Source organism: Rhamphochromis longiceps, linkage group LG16 (assembly GCF_057381845.1).
Source record: "Rhamphochromis longiceps isolate RC_006_pf linkage group LG16, R_longiceps_female_GT1.1, whole genome shotgun sequence".
Classification (NCBI taxonomy): Eukaryota; Metazoa; Chordata; class Actinopteri; order Cichliformes; family Cichlidae; genus Rhamphochromis; species Rhamphochromis longiceps.
The window spans coordinates 34979869-34999052 of NC_140572.1; the positions used below are offsets into that span (position 1 = coordinate 34979869).

The 19184-nt window shown below is 39.2% G+C and overlaps 1 protein-coding gene and 1 long non-coding RNA gene across 2 annotated transcripts; both read right to left on the reverse strand.

Annotated features, from left to right (window-relative positions):
* Nucleotides 1-7331: 7331 nt before the first annotated feature.
* lrrc3 (leucine rich repeat containing 3) lies at nt 7332-15037 on the reverse strand. Its single transcript, XM_085385408.1, has 2 exons — nt 14656-15037; nt 7332-13506 (listed from the first exon to the last, which is right to left on the reverse strand). The coding sequence occupies exon 2, from the start codon at nt 13147-13149 to the stop codon at nt 12349-12351; it is 801 nt and encodes a 266-aa protein (XP_085241534.1). The 5' UTR covers nt 13150-13506; nt 14656-15037; the 3' UTR covers nt 7332-12348.
* An 887-nt stretch (nt 15038-15924) lies between these two features.
* On the reverse strand, nt 15925-18387 carry LOC146651560 (uncharacterized). The gene is made up of 6 exons (XR_014908030.1): nt 18267-18387; nt 17215-17453; nt 17006-17117; nt 16601-16690; nt 16316-16488; nt 15925-16152 (listed from the first exon to the last, which is right to left on the reverse strand). It is a non-coding gene; the product is annotated as an uncharacterized LOC146651560 (long non-coding RNA).
* Between the last annotated feature and the right edge of the window lie 797 nt (nt 18388-19184).

Here is a 19184-nt window from a genome sequence, read left to right on the forward strand (position 1 = left end):
TCACACCACTTTAGAGCATTGAGATCAAATAATAAAGCGCAGTTAGCAATGTCAGCCGATCAACTTGAATGGGTCAGGATTTTTTCTTATTTTCACATGTTTTCTTATGGGTTATAGTATAACATTTACAGTATAACTGAATTTGTGACATAATGTGATCTCCAGAAAAAAACATTCTACCAGTTTTTATTAACTCAGTATTTGACACGAAACAAGACCTGTTATATGCTTGCACAGAAGCAGTAAATGTTTTTAAATGAACTATAAATTGGAAATTAGTTCTTTTCGCTGCCTTAAGACCTGGATTGGATAAAGATGACAGCTAAACCCAAGGGCTTCCCAACAAGGAGGACTGACATCCGTTAACAGTAGTATTGCTCATAAGAAGAGTCAGGGTCTTTAATTAAAATGTTAATGATATTTCAATGAACAGATGGCGCAAAGGGCAAACAGCCAGAGTGAACAAACACAAGGAGGCAAACGATTGGGTCACATTCCAACCAAGTGTGTTGTTCTACATGTTAATCATCAGAAGATTACAAATCATTATGCTGTTCATGGAGGAAACAAAAACTGATTTAGCCAGGAAAACTGTCAGTGAGAGGATTTAAGACCCAGACTGCACGGGAAAAGCTGAATGTCAGTAATAAAATGCAGCCAAGGACTTGATATTTTTGTCCCAGGAATTGAGTGGTTTGGGATGAGGATCAAAACTTCCAAATCTGAGGCCAATGTGCTAATTCAGGTAATGGAGTGTGGGAGAAGTAGGTGGATATGCACTGCATCCAAAACAACTAATCCACAAAAACAGGAGCTTTTGCTTAACTCAGACTAAACATGTTTGAGTTCCTTAACTTTAAAGTTGTAAGACTGCAGTACTGGAACTTTGTTGGCAGACACTGAGACAGTAAGCAGCTTTGTTTTTTAGAAACAGCCAATGAGCCCCTAGTGGGTTTCAGTTTCCAGGCATCTAAACAACTTGTATTGTTTTCATGAAGATATCAATCAATATGTTCACACTGTAATCTTTTTTTTTTTCATAGGCTAATGAACATGATGCAGGTGGTTCTGTACATATCAGCAGAGCATCCCAGGCATGCAAGCTGTTGTCTTGATCTCATTATTTACTTGCTCCCTGTAATGTATTTTTTCATTACTCAATATTAAATATAAACAATAAATAATATAAAATCTTGATCTGTTGTCAGAAGTGACCATTTTCTTCACCTTTTCGATAAATAACCACACTGAGAAATGCCCTGGCTGCTTCACAGTTCTCCACTTAAACACTGATACCTCAGTCCCACCGAGGATAGCTGTGCAATGTTCTGGCTGTGATGTGGCCTCCGAAATTTATCACGCCAACCCAAGTTAATGCTTGTAATTCCAACAGATGCAACACAGCATGTTTCACAAATGTCCCTCAAGCAGCTGTCTGTGTTGCTAAAATATGTGCCATTGATATTTTTGACAAATTTAAAATTAAAAGACTCCAGTATGATTGTAGGGTACTATCTGTAATATTATAGGGACTTTACCTTTCAATAGGAAACTGTTGTTGTGATTTGGCGCTAGATAAATAAAACTGAATTGAATTGAAACTGTATGAAACTGCATGTAGCAGATGAGATGGCCACACAGGAAAGACACAGTTTTCAAATTAAAAGGCCCTATGTGGATCAATTGCCCTCCTTGTTAAAAGCTTTAAAGCCATTTAAAACCACGTGAAAGGTTAAACAATACCATGTTGGAGGTGCAACATCACAGGCAGGTGTGGTATATTCCCTGGGTTATTGTTTGCTGTTTCTCACCACTTTGAATTTTTCTCTTTGTTTTCTCCTCTCTCCTCCTTCAAGGCCACTGGTCATCCTCTCTGAGCATCGTTCTGCTAGAGCTTTTTTCCTGTTAGGGGGACTTTTTTTTTGTCCCACTGTTGCTAAGTGCTTTGTCAAAAGGACAATGCGCCCCAAGAGCTGTTGCAGGTACATAAATAAAACTGAACTGAAACTGAATTGAATTATAATGTGAATCAGCGGGTGACTTATTATAGCTTTCACACAGAACAAAAAGTAAACTTTGAGGCTATTATACTGACAACAAGGTGGCCTTACAATCGCTTACATGCTTATATTGACTGCTGTGAATTCCCACCACCTCAGAATTAAAATGAATGCTAAGTTTCAGGTAATATATTCATTGAACAGTGGTAGACGGGCAGTCATGCTAAAAAGAAAGTTTACGTCTTTCAATTCTGAAGTTTTACATAGCAAGATATTTAAACACAACATTAGGCTAACAACAACAACATTTGACATATTACACCACGTAATCATTTAACACAAGCTAAGCCAAAACACAGAAGCAGTGTGTGAAAAACTAAGTACAGCTTATGTTTCAGTAGCTTGTAGAAACACCTTCAGCAGCAATGACTTGAATCAACCATTTGTTTTCTGTGTGACTATTTCAGTCTCTCACATCAATATGAAGGGATTTTGGCCCATGCTTCTTTACAACATTACCTAATTTTGTTAAGGTTTGTGTGAATTTGCACTACTCTGTTAAAGTCCCACTACATCATTTCGGTCAGATTGAGGTCTGGACTTTGACTGGGCCATTGCAATGCCTTGATTTTTTTCTTTTCTAGACATTATTATTTCTAGACTTCCAGACGGCCTTGCATTGAACAAGAGGTGACAAAAGTATTTGTCACTAAAGCAGAACTACAGTTACTTGTCTTAAAAAATGCATGCTAAAACCTGAAGTACAGGTTTTATAATTTCATTAGATTCAAGATTCAAGGTCTTTATTGTCAATACAACAATATACACAGTGTACAGCATGCCAAAATGCCGTTTCACCCCAAGCCCCCCATGGTGCATTTAAAGAACATAAAAAATATATCTCCAAGAGATATAAAACTAGAAATTACAAATAAATAATAACTAGCTAAATTTGGGTAAACTTAAGAGATAAAAGGTACTATTACTAACTATATCTATGTACAATAAACAAAGACGGGACAGAGACAATACGAAGTGGATTGAGCAGTAGGTATTGAATACCAGTTATACAAATTATACATGTACAATGATAATAGCAGGCTATTCTATTCTAACATTGGTGGATGAAGGATGTTTTCTGCCAACTGACCTCATGTTGTATTAATATAATGGCAAAAATAATATTATTAGCCACTCCGCCATTCCCACCGCATTTTTTTTTTTTTTTTTTTTTTTGCACCTTCGTCCATCTCTGAGAGTGAAATCGCACATTAACCTTTATTTTCTCTCCCTACGACTGTACCTTCACTTAGCAGACACAGTGTCAGATACACTGCACTGGAATAGTTTGTGTGTTTGATATTTGTTTGGTATTTGAGATATTGCATTTAAAATTACCTGCTAAAAGACTTTGTTTGCCCTCACTCCTCTTCAGTAGCTCTAGCTACATTCTGAAGTACTGAAATTCCAGTTGATGGACATCTGCTCCTTTAAGTCAATTCCAGACCATTCTGGCCCACTTTAACCCCAGACAGTATAAAAGATGGACGTAGGTACCATGATAAGGTTGGGTAGCTGGATGAATATATCGACTATCGACAGTAGGCTGAGTTTTAACAAGAACAATTTATTTATTTTCCGATTAGTAAGTTTGCTAATAATGTTGGTTGAAACTAAGAGAAGCAGTCAACAGAAAAAACAATAGGGCTGTTTTTCAGCACCCTCTTCCAGCTGCGAACAAATGTATGGGCTCAAATTGTGGTCATAAAAATTTTGTACTTGTAAATCAGTTTTGTACTTGTAAATCAGGATTTGTATGTGTAAAAAGAATTTGTGTGTGTAAAAAGAATTTGTGTGTGTAAAAAGAATTTGTATGTGTAAAAAGAATTTGTGTGTGCATAAAAAAGATTTGTATGTGTAAAAAGAATTTGTGTGTGTGTCCCCTCCGACAGTCAAACCCATCTATTCTCTGATTGGATAGTTAAATTTGTGATTGACATGACATTGACCAATCAGATGAAAGGAAGTCAAAATTCGTACTTGTAACTTGAAACTTGGGTGCAGAGTTTCACACGTATTTTTTGGCTAAGTCCACACACAAATCTTTTTTTACGTACACACAAATTCTTTTTACACATACAAATCTTTTTTTACACACACAACTGGCTTCTTTTTTCCACTATAACCATGTTTACAGGCCGTTCCAGTGTTTATTTACACACTCGAAGAGTAAGTTAAAAACAAAATGTCTCTTCCAGCGAACATTAAAAAAAAAAATCTCTGACCTAAAGTTAAGTTTTTTGTGCATTTTGGCCCATCTCAAATGAATAAATAAATGAATAATCCAAAAGGTAGGTATATTAATACTGAAACAAACAAGAAAAGAAAGTAAAATATTCCCTCCATACAAAACATATAAATTCTAAACACGCAAATCAGTCCGTGCATGACTACATTGTTCCGCCCATCAAAAAGTCACCTGCACAAATATATTGCCTATTGTCAGTTATTGGACTGACGAATGTCGGTTGGAAAAATTTTACATATCGCCCAACCTTATACCATGACATCACACTTTGGTTTCTAAAGTCCTGTTCACAAGCCTTGCGATTAGCTTTTCCACTTTTGCCACCTTAGTCGCAAAAAAAACGTAAGGAAGTTAAGATCTGTCTGTGAAACCTCACAGTCACTGGCTAACAACTGATGATTGCTAGCTCGTTGGTCAGCAAACATAAGGCTTCATCACACAGATAATTCTCTGTTTGAAAGATAGTATACAAAATACCCTTATTTTATGTTCAGTATGACCCAGTATGAATTCAGCAAGGAAATGTTGACAAAGGTCATCTAAGAAAGCTAGGTTTCCATAGATTTCTGTAGGACAAGATATCTTTTTGCAACACCTATCGCCATCTAGTGGCCTTCAGATAAAATGCAGGTTTTTAGACACTTATGCGCTGGCTTAATTTTTTCCGACCAAGAAGCTACAATGCAATATGAGACTTAAATTTCTTTGCCTCTTCAAAGGCAGAGTAACTAAATATGCGCATCATATTCATTAAACCTAAAGTAATAAGTCTGTCATGAAACAGTAGCGATATCAAGTACTGATACTTGAAAATTGTATCTAAGTATAGTAACAAAGTATTTGTACTTTTTTTATTCCTACCTCTGCATTTGGCTCTAAAATACTAATATATAGTGGGGAGAGAAGACTCATATGTTGCACTGGGTTTTCACCAAATGCCGTGCTCTGCATTACGGCCAAACATGGTCTCGTCTGTCCAAAGCACATTGGCCCAGGAGTCTTGTGGTTAGTTTAAATAACACTGAAAGATTGCACTGGTCACTTTTGGCTCCGTAACTTCCGCACGGACATCTAATTAACAAATTAAGTTTTGACATAAAGATCGCTGCCGTGCTCATCCAAAAAAAGCACAACAGTTTAAAAAAAGTCACTCGCTGAAGGTTCAGGAAGCACTAATTAAAATAAATGCTACAGTAAAGTATGTCGCAGAGCTTTAGAGACTGGCCTTTAACAGTGGTACTGCAGGGACGTGTTTCTCTCTGTAATGTGTCTTTTATCGATCTCCACTCTCAAACTGCCAGCGGGACAAGTCAAAAGCTTGCCCTACTCACAGCACAAGAGGCCACTCCTTGAGAAGCAGCTGTGGAGAAGATTAACAATCGGTTGTTTTTCTTTTTTTCTTTTTGCATTGAACAATCACTACACTGTGCTCCAAACCACAATCCTTGCAAAACAAACTTGTAAGTCAAAATCCTTGACAGCTGATGACTCACTAAAGCAAATTAAATCCCATATTTTTCTGTTTTCTGTTCCATTTGTGTGCTTCTCTTTGTCCAAACAAGAATAATTCTTGTGAGTCCTTACATAAGCAAGGACTAAAATTAAAGATACTTGACAAAAATGTCATTTTTTTTATACAGCTCGTTTATATGTGGAACTCATTGAGGAAAAAGGGTACAACTATTTACAAAGCTGTCTATAAACTACAGAGAAAGCTGCCAGAACATCAAGAGCAAACTTTTAATAACCCACCTTGGCACGACAACCATGCACCACACCCAAAACAAAAAGCTTATGAAACACTACTGTGGGTATTGATAGGTTGACAGGTGCAGTCACATTGAGTCCATGAAATCAAATACCACTAATTTTTCCCAAACAACCGGTGTTGCACACAAGATTTCCTTTGGCACTGATGCCTCCACACATCAGCAAGTGCAATCCTGGGTCCTGACGTGAAACTGTCAAGAGTAGTCTGTTTTTAAGAAGTGAAAGTCTCCATATAGGATTTAGGAGAGGCTCCCAAATCTATAATCTAAAAGTAGAATGGGAGGCTGAGGCTGAGGCTTCAGTGATCACACTCCTCTCCTGAGGAAGCAGCTCCCAGTGTTGATTTCAGAGACAGACAACCTCTCTACTTTTAGGATTAGCTTTCCTTTTTGTGAAGCTTACAGTCAGGGCTGCACCAAGTGACCATTCCTTAGTTTTGCTGCTCTTTTCCACTCCCTTCAGTTCACTCAACATATTTATCTAACACTACTGCATGTCAATAATTTGTCTCCCTTTCATTCTCTTTTCTTTCCCTTCACCCCCAAGCTGGTCAAGGCAGGTGGCTGCACCTCCTGAAGTTTATTCTGCTGGATCAGGCTTCCTGTTAAAAGGTAGTTCATCCTTCCACCATTGCCAAGTGCTTCCTCATTGGGTTGTTGAGTTTTTTCCAATAATATTGTAGTCTTCACCTTGAGGTAAGTTATGCTGTGAACTGGCTCTATATAAATAAACATTTATATATATTTATATGTTAATATATAAAGAAAACCAAACAGATTATGTTTAGGAAAAGACTATAGCTTAAATTAAAATACTCAATTAAACGTGTGTGTTCTAATATGACACTTACGGATGATTCCTGAAGCAACCTTCCCCATTTATCCAGGTTTGGGATCGACACTAGGATGATGAGGATTTGTGACAGAAGGATAGCAGCAAAGGTTTACAAGATGGTAGCGAGACATGCTGTGATGTATGCAAGCTGCAAGCTTCCTGAACTAGCCAAGAGGCTGAGGGTGTAGGGAGAAACTACCTACAGAGCTTATAAATCACCACTGCTGGGGGGGCAGCAAAAATCGGCCACTGAAGCGTGTTTGAAAAGAAATGTTTATTTTTGAAATGCTGGTAAGGTGTCCATTAATTTAGAGAAACAAAACAAACACACAGTAATTACTGAAACAAATCTCTATGATTATCGGAGCCCTTTCATTTCCATCACAGAAATACACAGCTCATAGACTTATTCTTCTACTGACGAAGAAAAGAAAACTGACAGGTACAATTTCCTAAAGATACCTCGACACTTTGATTTAACTAGAGACGTATTTTACAAAATAACAACACAGATGGCATGTGCATTCCTTCAGAAAATTGTTCAGAAAAGTTTTATACACATTGGCCAGCACAAACATTGTTATATGACAGGTCGAAACTACACATACAGACACGTTTGTAACAAAGATACTTACAATAGTTTAAAAACTGAATGACAATATGCAAAATTAAACACAAATCTTCCCCTGGAGTAGGTTGAGTACTTGTGTTTTTGTGTTTATTTTAACCTGTTTGAACTACTACATGAGTGGGGAGTCACTACATGAGGAAAGTACAGAAGATGTTTTTGTTTCTGCAGTGGTGAGGATGGATAGCGAGAGGGCTTAACGCACAGTGCTATGGTGTAGAAATCCCAGAGAGTAGGTACTTGGACACAATCAACTCCTGACCAACAAAGTTGAGTTTGTGTCCAAACACAGGTATGCTACAATCAAAAAAGGTCATAAGCCTAAGGCATGCTAATTAAACCTTTAGCCACACTGGCTTCAAGACTGGTTACCAATCCTCTGGCAACTAGTGGTAGAGTGTTCCCAAACTGGTTGGCAAGTGGTTGCTGGAGTTCGCTGGCTTTCACTAGGTGAAACAGTTTCCTAAGGGGGTGCTGCACCAAAAACTTCCTCCAATCACCTCCTTGTGATTGCTTTGGTCACTCAGATTGCAGAAGTTGTCCGTAGTTTGCGTGAAAGGGACCAACTTGTCTGCAAACACTCTCCAACTACTCACCAGGCTAGAGTTAAACTCAAAGAAGTTTAACACAAAACAGAAAACGTTTGCCTTCAGCCTAAAAGTGTTGTTTTAAGCTGCATCAACACTGGAAGAATTGGAGGCACCGGTTACCTAGGTAATACTATACTGTATTTACTCTCAACTCATATCTCGAACAGCAGCATCCTTAATCTCGGCACCACCGGCTTCACATTTCCAGCACTTCTTTTCAGACATAGCATTTTGAAAAGACTTTCTATGATCTCTAATCGCTATGTTGCTTTGTGTGAAATACTTTTTGTCAGCATGTCTCCTGGGTGCATGATTTACTCCGAGGACAGTCTCCATCACTGGGTTGCAACAGACTTTTCACATTTTCACTAACGCTCAGCGAGTAGTTGGCAAGTGTTTGGAGGCATGTCAACGTCTCCCATGGCAACTGTGTGTGATGATGGCCATCTCCTGCGATTACAGGTTTTTAATGCAGTGCTGCATTCCTCTTTACAATCATTCTAACCTAGTAACTGTCAGCAACCTCTCACCAGATTGATTTTTCCTAGTAGCCAGTGGTTGCCAGGGGGTCACCACCCAGTTTCAAGGCCTGTATGACTGAGGCGTAAGGTAACTGATAATATGTGATGCTTGACAGTAACAAACTGCAATACTCAACACACATATTCATACAAACCTTGAAGTTAGACAGTAAAATTGCGATTCAAAGCTGTATTCATTTATTTGTATATTAAAGTTACTTTGTGATGGCTTTTTTCTTTTACCTGCACTGATTAATTGCCTGACCTAAGACGTCCTTAAATACTTAGCTCAACTTAGTTTCTGTATGTTGCGCACATATATTATAGCACGCCTGTGTAACATTTGAATATTGAACTGGAAGTGATGCATATTTTTTAGCAAGAAAAAGCCATTTTCAGCATCATTACCACATTTGTGTCAGAGTGTGTTGTCAAACCCCCATGAAATATTCTTAACACCTTGTAGCTGTGAATTCCTGCCTTCTATACAGGCCACTGCTACTGTGTCAGGTTATCACAAAATAGTGTAACCTTGAATCGGAAGGTTGTGTAATGCAGGAATGCAGAAGGGCTCCCTCACAGTGTCAAACATCTGGAGATTTCTGACTAGACTGTGGGTGTTTTAGCTCAGTAATTGGGTTTTTATAATCTGGACAGAGAGTCTGGAGATATGGCTGCAGGGTAACGCTACTTGCATTGTTCTCCATTTCAAACCTGACAGGACCAAATCAACCTGCCTGACACAGATCCAGGAGACACATTGTTGAGATTTGCGCACATTGGGCCACCAGTATTGTACAACACAATATGGTATAAACGGTTTTATTAATCCCAATAGAAGCAATTTGTTTGGAGATGTTTCTGGTACAGTAATAAACAGATTAAATCAAATGTGGAATAAACTCTGCAAAAACCAAAAATAAACACCATGAATAGGCAAAATAAATGAATGAAGACAGTATTTTTAAATCACCATTAAGGACTAAAGAAATAAAAATAATAATCTACAGACCATTTAATTTCTGAGTTGCAAAGTGCGAATAAACAGTAAGTCTTTTTACAAACAGATAAAACGGCTCTAATCGCGTGTTCAGAACATGCCTAATGTTTTGCAGTTTGGGGGATTTATTGGCTGCAGACAGAATATACTCTGGTGATGCTGTTCAGGCTGTTTCTGCCTCTTTACCATGAGGCTGTGAAGCCAGCAGATAAAAGCAAAACTCATGAGACTCTCAATAAAAGATTGATAAAAGCAACACAAGAGGATGACAAACTGACAGAAAAGGAATTTAGTTTTCAGTGAATTCTCTGATGTCCCCGATCCATGATAAACTTATCCTTCAGACTTAATTTAATAATGGAAATAAGGCATCACCTTATCATTCACACAACTGGACATGTTGTACTCATTAGCTGTAGCCGCTGTGTCTAAACCCAATCATCAGTTATTTAGTTTTAGATGCATTTAAGTGACAGAAGTTCCCATGGCATGATTCTTAAGGGACAAGGCAGCAAAGCATTGCTATCAGAATATTTGACCAAATATCTGCCCCATGATCCATCACTGATCTTGATTGCACAAAAGGACACATTCTTGTAAAGAATCACAAACTGAAGATATTAAATGGGTCTCTGTAAGTTACACCTTTATCTGCATAGTTTCCTGAAGACAATGACATAGTATTTTCAGATGAGAATAATTCCAGATTAAGGATTCAGTTCCACTTTACTGTTCTTATAAAACCCTTTGGAGCAAAACACTAAGTTAGGAAAGGTCATTTTGCATCAGCATTACAGTTCATGTCAGTTAATGAAAGAACTGAATTTATTAATCCACATTAATGTACACAAATCTTTAATTATTTTGTGTGTAAATGTGCAAAAAAGGCTGGCAGCAGTTTGTAAAATGAATCTGCAGGTAAATTATGAAGACTATGTAAATGAACAGGAACTGAATTATGTCCATTTTGAATGGGTGAAGAACTAGAGTTCTGGGAATATTTGTTATTATTTTTGAATTTAATTCACTGGCTGAAAAAGATCAACGTTTGGGATAAAATCATGGGTCGTAAATAGAAGATGGACGTGGCTGCTGTGACATCGGTGGACTACAATTTTGAAACCATGGGTTTGACATCTGGGGTGTTATAGCAATAGAGATTAGCTTATCAATAAGAAATTTTCTATGTGTTGCTTTAGTGATCAGTCTGATTACAGCATAGTCTGGGAAATTTAAGAGGTGCACAAATGAAACATACTTCCAATTAAGATCCACTGAAAATTTGTATCCATGTACACTGCAAAATAAATTGCATTATGTCGCATCATGGACTGCTGAGACCAGGCAGCTAAAATACAAACAGATGCAACATAGAGTGTGCGTAAAGATCTTTTTGCATTTTCTGTATGTTGCCTATAATATAAAAAGATAAGTGTTTGTTATCAACCTGTGAAAATCCAAAAGTCATTGGGATCGGAGAAACTAGGTTCATATTTTGAGATGTATGATGCGCTGTAGTGTGCTAATTTTGTTTTTATTTCACTTCCTTACATAATAAAGAACTTGGATCAGAGCCTTTCACCTTCTTTGACATTAAACCTAGACCAGAAAGGATTAAGTCTTCTACAGAAAAAACATATCAGAGCTGTAAGTGCATGGCAGGCTTTCCTAGTCTTTAACATGACATGATGCTTCATGAAGTAAAAAAATTATTATTTCCTGGGCCAACAGTTTGATGTGTAAAGGTTTTTTGAAGGCAGGGCCGGTGTTCTGGGAATCCATCCTACCTGACAAACCATCCTACCTGTTGTTTCTGTGCATGCGCACAACACGAAATTAAGTGCCAAACCATGCTACCTTTGTGAATGTGACCTACAAGCATACTTTAACGGGTAAAATGAAGTGGCAAACCGTCCTGGCTTTATGAATATGAGCTACAAGCATACTCTGATGGGCAAAGTTAAGTGGCAAACTGTCATACCTACTTACATTTGTGCTGGAATTACTCTGTGAGAGTAGAAATGTGCATAAACTACTTATGGACGTTTTGCCAAATTAGTATGGTTTGTCAGAACACCGTTATGCGTGTGCAATACAAACTGAATTTTAACATCTCGATCGTGTTCATATATTAGCAGGAGTCTCACAAAATAGCCTTCACCTTGACAGAGTGACACAAAGAACATAAATCAGTCGATACAAAGTAACTGGGAGACACTGTAGCCCTCCTCATTCGTCTCAGTCCAAATTCAATCACATGGAGGATCGACACCAGGGAACGATCATTCATCTCTCCACTCTGGATCTATTACTCCTTGTGTATTTGTGACTTTCAGCAGCATTTTGCTCACTTTGTGCTCTCATTGCTGCCTTGTTTGGTTGGGGGCTTTAACAATTTACGTATATTACATAAAACCAAAGCAAATGTTTGGGAATAATGTAAAATACATCATTTATGGGCAGCTCAGTATTTTCTATTATAGACACCCAATGATTATGATGTGCTTGAAAACATAAATGATGATGTGTTGCAACAGCTTTTTAGTCATTCTGAACATAACCAAACATTTACTCACACACACACACACACACACACACACACACACACACACACACACACACACACACACACACACACACACACACACACACACAATCACACACACACACACTACACCTCCTGAGTCACCAGGCCTGTTAGAGAACCGTGCTGATGGTGTCAAAGTCCTTGCTGATCTGTGAGCTGCTTGGCAGTGACTTGAGGTACTCCAGGTGCCTCCTGGCATCCTCCTGATTGTGCCTCACGTAATAGATGACGTACGCGATCACCATCGTGAACCACCCGAACATGGTCACAAACATGGCTACATCAGTTGTCTTGTGGTGAAAGTTGCAGAAGTTGATCCCTGAGTCCAGCACCTGGATTAGTGGTTTGCCGGCATATTCCTCCTTCACGGCCGTGTGGCACATCACCTCGTTCACCGTCTCCGGGTCCAGCTGCAGCTCCCTCAGCACCTCCTGCAGCGTGCACTCACAGTGCCACGGGTTGTTCGAGAGGCTGATTTTTGCTCGTAGGCGGGCAAATGCCTCTTTGGGGACACTTTTGATGCGATTGTTTGATAAATCCAGTACAAGGAGGCTGTCAAAAACACCCTGAAATGCTCCAGCGTCCACAGTCTTTATTTCATTGTTAGACAGATCCAGCTCCTGAAGGTAGTGTAGTTCCTTGAAGGCATGATGGGGGATGTGGGTGATGTGGTTGGACGCCAAAAGCAGGATAACAGTATCTCTTGGAAGATCCGCAGGGATCTTCTCCAGGTTACGAGACATACACTGGACCACGGTTAAGCCATTCTTCTCCACGCAGTGACAGCTTGTGGGACAAGCTACCACTGGTACACTTGTGAAAAATATTCCAAACAGCAAGCCCCATAAGAGGGCAAAGCCGCTGAAGATCAGGGATTTCCTGTGCATATCAGGCCCTGCTAAGTCCTGCATATTCAGCAGTGACCTCCTGCAAGTTCTGTCAGGCAAAAGCAAACATAGTATCACCTGTTTCTCAGCATTTAATGAGGATAATCACAGCTTCATTAGCGCTTAAAAAATACCAAAATGATCAGTTTATTCACAGAAGCATCTGGGCTTATCTCCAGATAATCCTTTAAAATTGATTTGAAAGAGTTTTATATAACCTTTTGAAATATATTTCGAAGGTGCTCATCCAAAAATTGAGCTGTTTGCTGAACATATTCCAGCAGAGACCTGTATTTTCAGGTTTTATTGTGAGGATGTTAAAAGCTTCAGAGAGCTAGGAGCCAACCAAGCAACGCTGGAATCCTCTCACCATGTTGTGCACTGAAAAAAGCAAAGAAATAACAAGTTATTCTTCATAATAATAAAAAAGAATTACTACTATGTAAAAGGAGCAGTTACGTGTGCACAGAGTTTATACACAAAGAACTAACAGAGCCAGTAATTCCTGCTAAATAAGTTCTTTTCTGAGTGCACAGCCAGCTGCCTTTGTCTTGCCAAAATGAGCGGAGAAAATGATATGCCCACAATGTTTGCTAAAGGTGTGATGCAATTATTAGCAGAAAAAAAAAATCCATTTCACTTCAGCAAATCTCATAAATCTGAGAGCACCGTGCAGATCGATCTTAATTACATTACATTTAATATCTAAGCAAAGAAAAGCAAACAATATTACCAAAAAACCCAGGAAAAGCATTTTTTCTGCAGAACTCTTGCATCTCAAGGACTGCTGCCACTCATTCACAGCCTCACGGTAGATATAGCTGTGCCCTCTAAAATTGCTCCCATCTGTCCTGCAGGACGATCATCACTTTAGGACTGCGCACCCTCTGGTGGGCTGAACTGAGCACACAATGAGCCCCCCTCGCTGTGTTCGAGGTCATCCGCCCCATGGAGCTGCGGTGTCTTCTTCTCATTTGTCATTTTTTGTGCACCCATCACTTTGGCAGGCGCCTCATAGCTTAAGGCCACACACACCATTTCTTAAAAAGACAAAAAAAGGGCCCCTCATATCCTCATCAGCCTGCGCTCAGCAGGAGGTGTGGACAAGATGAGGCGTCTTGTCCACCTAAAGCATTCTGCAGCTGTGTTATGACACCCCTGCATTTGTAAGTAAAATAGTACACCATAGGATTTACACACTGTGCTGTGGTTTTCAATGTATTTTTGCAGGAATGTAATAAAATTATGTAAAAGTATTAAGGTTTATAACAAGGCGTTTCAGCCTGGCACAAGAATAAAGGAATTTAACATTTATGTATCTTTAATAGCTGAGGATATTATTAGGTGCCTACAGCGGCAAGAAAACACAGAAGAGAGATTTAAATTTATTATGGGAAGGCAGCACGAGAGCGTTTGGTAATATTGCGGATTTTAATCATGATGTGGTTCTGTGGGCAGCAGAAAAGCAAAGACATACAGGCTAATAAGTCCTTTTTTTATAGCAGGTTTACTACTTATAAAGGTACTTACCTGGAAATTGGTTTTTACCCACTTTTTTCCACCCAGCCTCGGCAGAAAGGCAACCCAACAAAACACTCGCGTACGGGTCTTTAGATAGAAAGAAGGTCTTTGAAAACAAACAGAAAAAGCCCATTATTTTTAAAAAAGTACTACTTCAGTGTCCGTATATGAAGGGGCTGGAAACGCGAGAAAGTTCCTCAGCGGTGCGCGTGGAACCAAATCTCGAGCCGAATCCAGATGCGGCTGATGTTGGTTCTTCTAATTAAACTCAACGCGACGGCCGCACTTGTTGACTATCACTGCGAAGAAGGAGGAGGTGGTGTCCCAGCGAGGGTCTCGAGGAGGCACACCGCTCCGACTCGTCACGCGCCTCTCCCTCTCTCGCTCTGAATCTCAGTGATCAGCGCGCGCCTGGCGCCAGAAGGAGTCCCGGCTGCGCGTGGATTGGACTGCTGTTCTGTTGGCAGCTCCCCTCGCTCGCTCCCCAGCTCCCCCACCTCCTCCTTGTCTCCCTGCCCGCCTGCACCTCCCCTCAGCTATGCCTCCCCCGTCTCCCCTTTAAGCAAATTAGCCAAAAAAGAAACAGGAACCAGTCCGTCTGAAAATGGCACCAATAGTAACCGTTCTTTGGCGATGCACTATCTGCGGTAACTTAAGCCATCACAATCACTTTAATCATGCTTGTCTTGTTGAAGTCCGTGATTTTTTTTCTTAAAGTCATAATTAGTCAAAGACATAAAATTGATCCCGTCCCAGATAGCAAGGAAACATTGAAACAATGTTGAGTCAATATCAGGCTGTGTCATTGAACCAACGTTGAAGTGTGACGTTGACCTAACGTCACTCTTGCACCCTTTTTTAATGTTGAAACAACGTCAGGTTTTGATGTTGAATCAATGTTGAAACCTGACGTTGATTCAACGTTATATTTTCTAATACTGTTGACATTGAAACAATGTCAGATTCTGATATTGAAACACTGTTGAGCTATGGTGTTGATTTTCCGCCTCTTTCGCACAGTTGCTTTTTATTAAAACAGTTAAATCATGACTGGAAATCTACCTTTCTTTATAGGTATTTTAACCAATACTAAACTACTGCATGTTTCCATCAATACTTCAACCACCTAAACACATAATTGTACTTATTCCTTAAATTGGACACCCTTTATAAAAAAAAACCCAAATGTCTCACAATGTATCATGTCAATATTAATATCCTAAAATAAGAAAGCATTGCATGTGATGTAACAGAGAAAAAAAATAAACAAAAAAAGGTCAATAGGCATGTTTCGTTTGCTAAATACTTTATTAAAAGACAGTTTCCGATTTACGTTTATATGATTCACAGAAGTTTGTAATTTTTTGCATGATGTGCGTCCTGCACCACCCAAACGATCTGGGGCGTATCGGAGCCATTTCTGCACTGCTTGTGCAAAGACAAACTCGGACATAGAGTTTGCCCCTAACTGCTGCGTCAGGCTCCAATCAAGGCAAAGCGTCTCACCTATAGACACATTTTAAGAGATGGAATTAGCGTGTCTCATGTCTTAAATGTGTATGCAAGTGCTTGTGTGTTTAATCAACAGGCCGTTGTTATGTATTTAAATCACATCTGACAGCTATTACACTTTATAGTTACAAAGTGTACATAACCTTTATATACTTACCATTGCCTTATTTGCCTCTTGTGATTGAAGAGCTGGCTCTGCATTGTTTAGCTCCTCAATGTTGTGCAAGGGCAAATCCAGAGGCAGTACCCCAGCATCTACCGATTCATTGCAGCCGGTATTGCGGATGGCTCTGACCTCCTCACGGAGTTCGTTAACAGCTCTCGTCAGGTCTGACAGAAAAAGATAATTTTTTTTAAGTATTTAAGAATACAGACAACTTGTCAAACGTTTCCTTGTGTCACACACAGACATGTACAAAGACACTAGACAGTATTTTATTACCTGGTATTTTCACTCGAGGGGCCTGGGGAAACCATTTTTTTTGTGGGCTGCTCATCCTCTGAGTCACTATATGTGTACAGGGGATTTGGTCTAAAGAAAAAAAGTTGAAAACGGTCATAAGTAATTACAAATGTGCTTTTGGAATATTTTTTCCTAAAGTTACAGTTTGATTTATAACAACACACACAGGAAACGGAGATGTGCAAGAAGGTACAGTATACAAGGAATTTTTGAAGTGCACAAGTGTACACGGCTTTGCATTTATAAAAAGTTTACAAGCTTCCACTTTTTGGACTATATTATGTGGTGATATTGCAGTATGCAAGCACCACAGATATGTATAAAAGACAAGATCATAAATTCTTAGCAATCAAAGATATGTTTGTGAAATAAAAAAAGTTTTACTTGTGCTTTCTTTTATGACTGGTCTGAGTTTCAGCTTCGGACTGAAGGTCAGACGTATCACAGTGTTCACTTAGATATTTCTGAAGACTGCGTTCTGCTTCGTGAAATGTGTCTGGAAGTACAAACACAATGTATGGCCAGACATAAATTAGGACACGAAAAACTTGTTATTGTTACATTTATACAACACCAATCCAGATGATACCCACCATGGCTTATTAGAAGTCGGACTGGTGCATAGGTGAGCCATGTTGCACCAGGATGAACTCTCCTCTTTACTGCGTCGTGGATCCTGAATGTGTCTCACGGAGGATATGGAGGCCATGACAATTTCTCCCCATTTATCCATGATCTAGGGACTATTTCTGTACCACCAGTGCTAAACTGCACAATGCACCAGTCTTTCATTTTTATCTTTTTTTTAATTTGGAGTCCTTTTTTGCCCTGTCTAGGATAAACAGGAAACAGATAATTACAATATATTTCATAGTCACTACAAAACTTGATCTATTGATTGAACTAAATAATAAATAATAGCTTAAAATGTATATAGGCAACAATTACAAGCAAACCCGTATATGTAAGCATTTAAACACTGAAGATAATAAAATTAACAGTATTTTGTCTAAGTCTGCCATTGTAGGAATTCATGGCACCGAGACAAAAACTTGGCGCACAGTGTGGCGTCAAAATAGGCGCACACCTTTGACGCTGCGTTTTCTCCGTCTTCCTCGTCCACACGTAAATGCTAAACGCAGTTTACGTGTGGACAAAAGGTGCAAACGCAAGTTAGGTGAGCGTGCAGCGTAAAGTTTGAATTGAGTGCGAATCGAAGCGGGTGCTCTCCAATCATTAAAAGTAACAAAGTCATTGAACACATTTATACAGTTACCTTTACGTTTATCAATCATATATCACAGATTTACAATTTTTTGTAGTACTATGCTAAAAAGCAACCACAGAGCGAAAGTCTGGGTCAAGCGCCGAGGCGACGGCAAGAACAAAGGAACCCTCGAAGCGTTAAAGCTAGCTTTGTAAGGGAATATAACGGAAAAGTATGAAACGAAAATGTTTTCTTTGTTGATAGACTTTGTTTGCAGTGCAATTTATTTGTTGCCGGATTGTAAGATGAAAGTAGACACAATTTCGGGCTCCCACATTTTATCCGAAACTTTACATTAACAAGTTTTTTGTTTTTTTTTACTGTTATTCAAATGCAACCGTGGAAATAACGAATAGAACAAAAGTCATTCATTCTTACCTTATACTAATCGTGGCGCAGGCCAGTGCAGTGCATGAACTGATGCCTTCTCCGGTCAATTCCGCTGAGAGTAAATCTAATGTCCCGCTCTACTGTACAAGACAATGGTTACCTGGAGGGATGTACCACTGAGAGGGGTGCTGCGGAATAGTCCAAGTGGTAGCAGCTTTAATTTCCCGCTCAACCATAAATCGATGGTTTTTCAACGTGATTGTTGTCACCTTGTCAACTATAAATAGATCAACAATCAACGATGACAGAACAACAGTGAATCAATGTTATTTCAATGTCAGTGTAAGGTTTCATCAGTATTTCAATGTTGTTTCAACATTGGTTTTGTGTTGACATTTCAATCCTGACGATTCTGATGGTTCAGATGGAAAATCAACATCTGTTCAATGTCTCCTTGCTATCTGGGGTAACCCCCCGCCCCGCCACCACCTCGAGGCCGATTGCTCATGTCTGACTGAGAGGTGCTGTATTGATTATTTCCAACACCCCAAGGGATTTTAGGCTGCACAGCAGTGGATCAAGATGTCAGCTTTGAGGTCTGCACACTCCGCTGGTAAGTGCTTTATTCAAGCGGCGGAGGCTTATTCCTCATTCACAAACTGCATAGAAAGTACAGTGTGCAGGTTTTGTCTTCTTTTCATGCATTTAATGCAACCCCACTTTCTGTTTCACTCACGCACCATGCATCTCTGCATCAGCACAGTAAATATGAACACTTGCCTTATATTAGCTCATAACTATGCGTTTAGTAATGTTGGAAAGATGGAAAGTAAGTAATGGAATAAGAATTTTCCACCAGTGTATCTCTTTTACAGTATGTGGAATGTGTTTCTCTTTTTTCTTATGGTTCACATTTGTTTCATACAGTTATGCTGCATGAGAAAAATGTATAAAGGGGCAACTTCC

Bases quoted from the DNA above. Each gene is read 5' to 3' on its own strand.
- lrrc3 (XM_085385408.1), bottom strand. From the start codon at position 13,149: ATGCAGGACTTAGCAGGGCCTGATATGCACAGGAAATCCCTGATCTTC.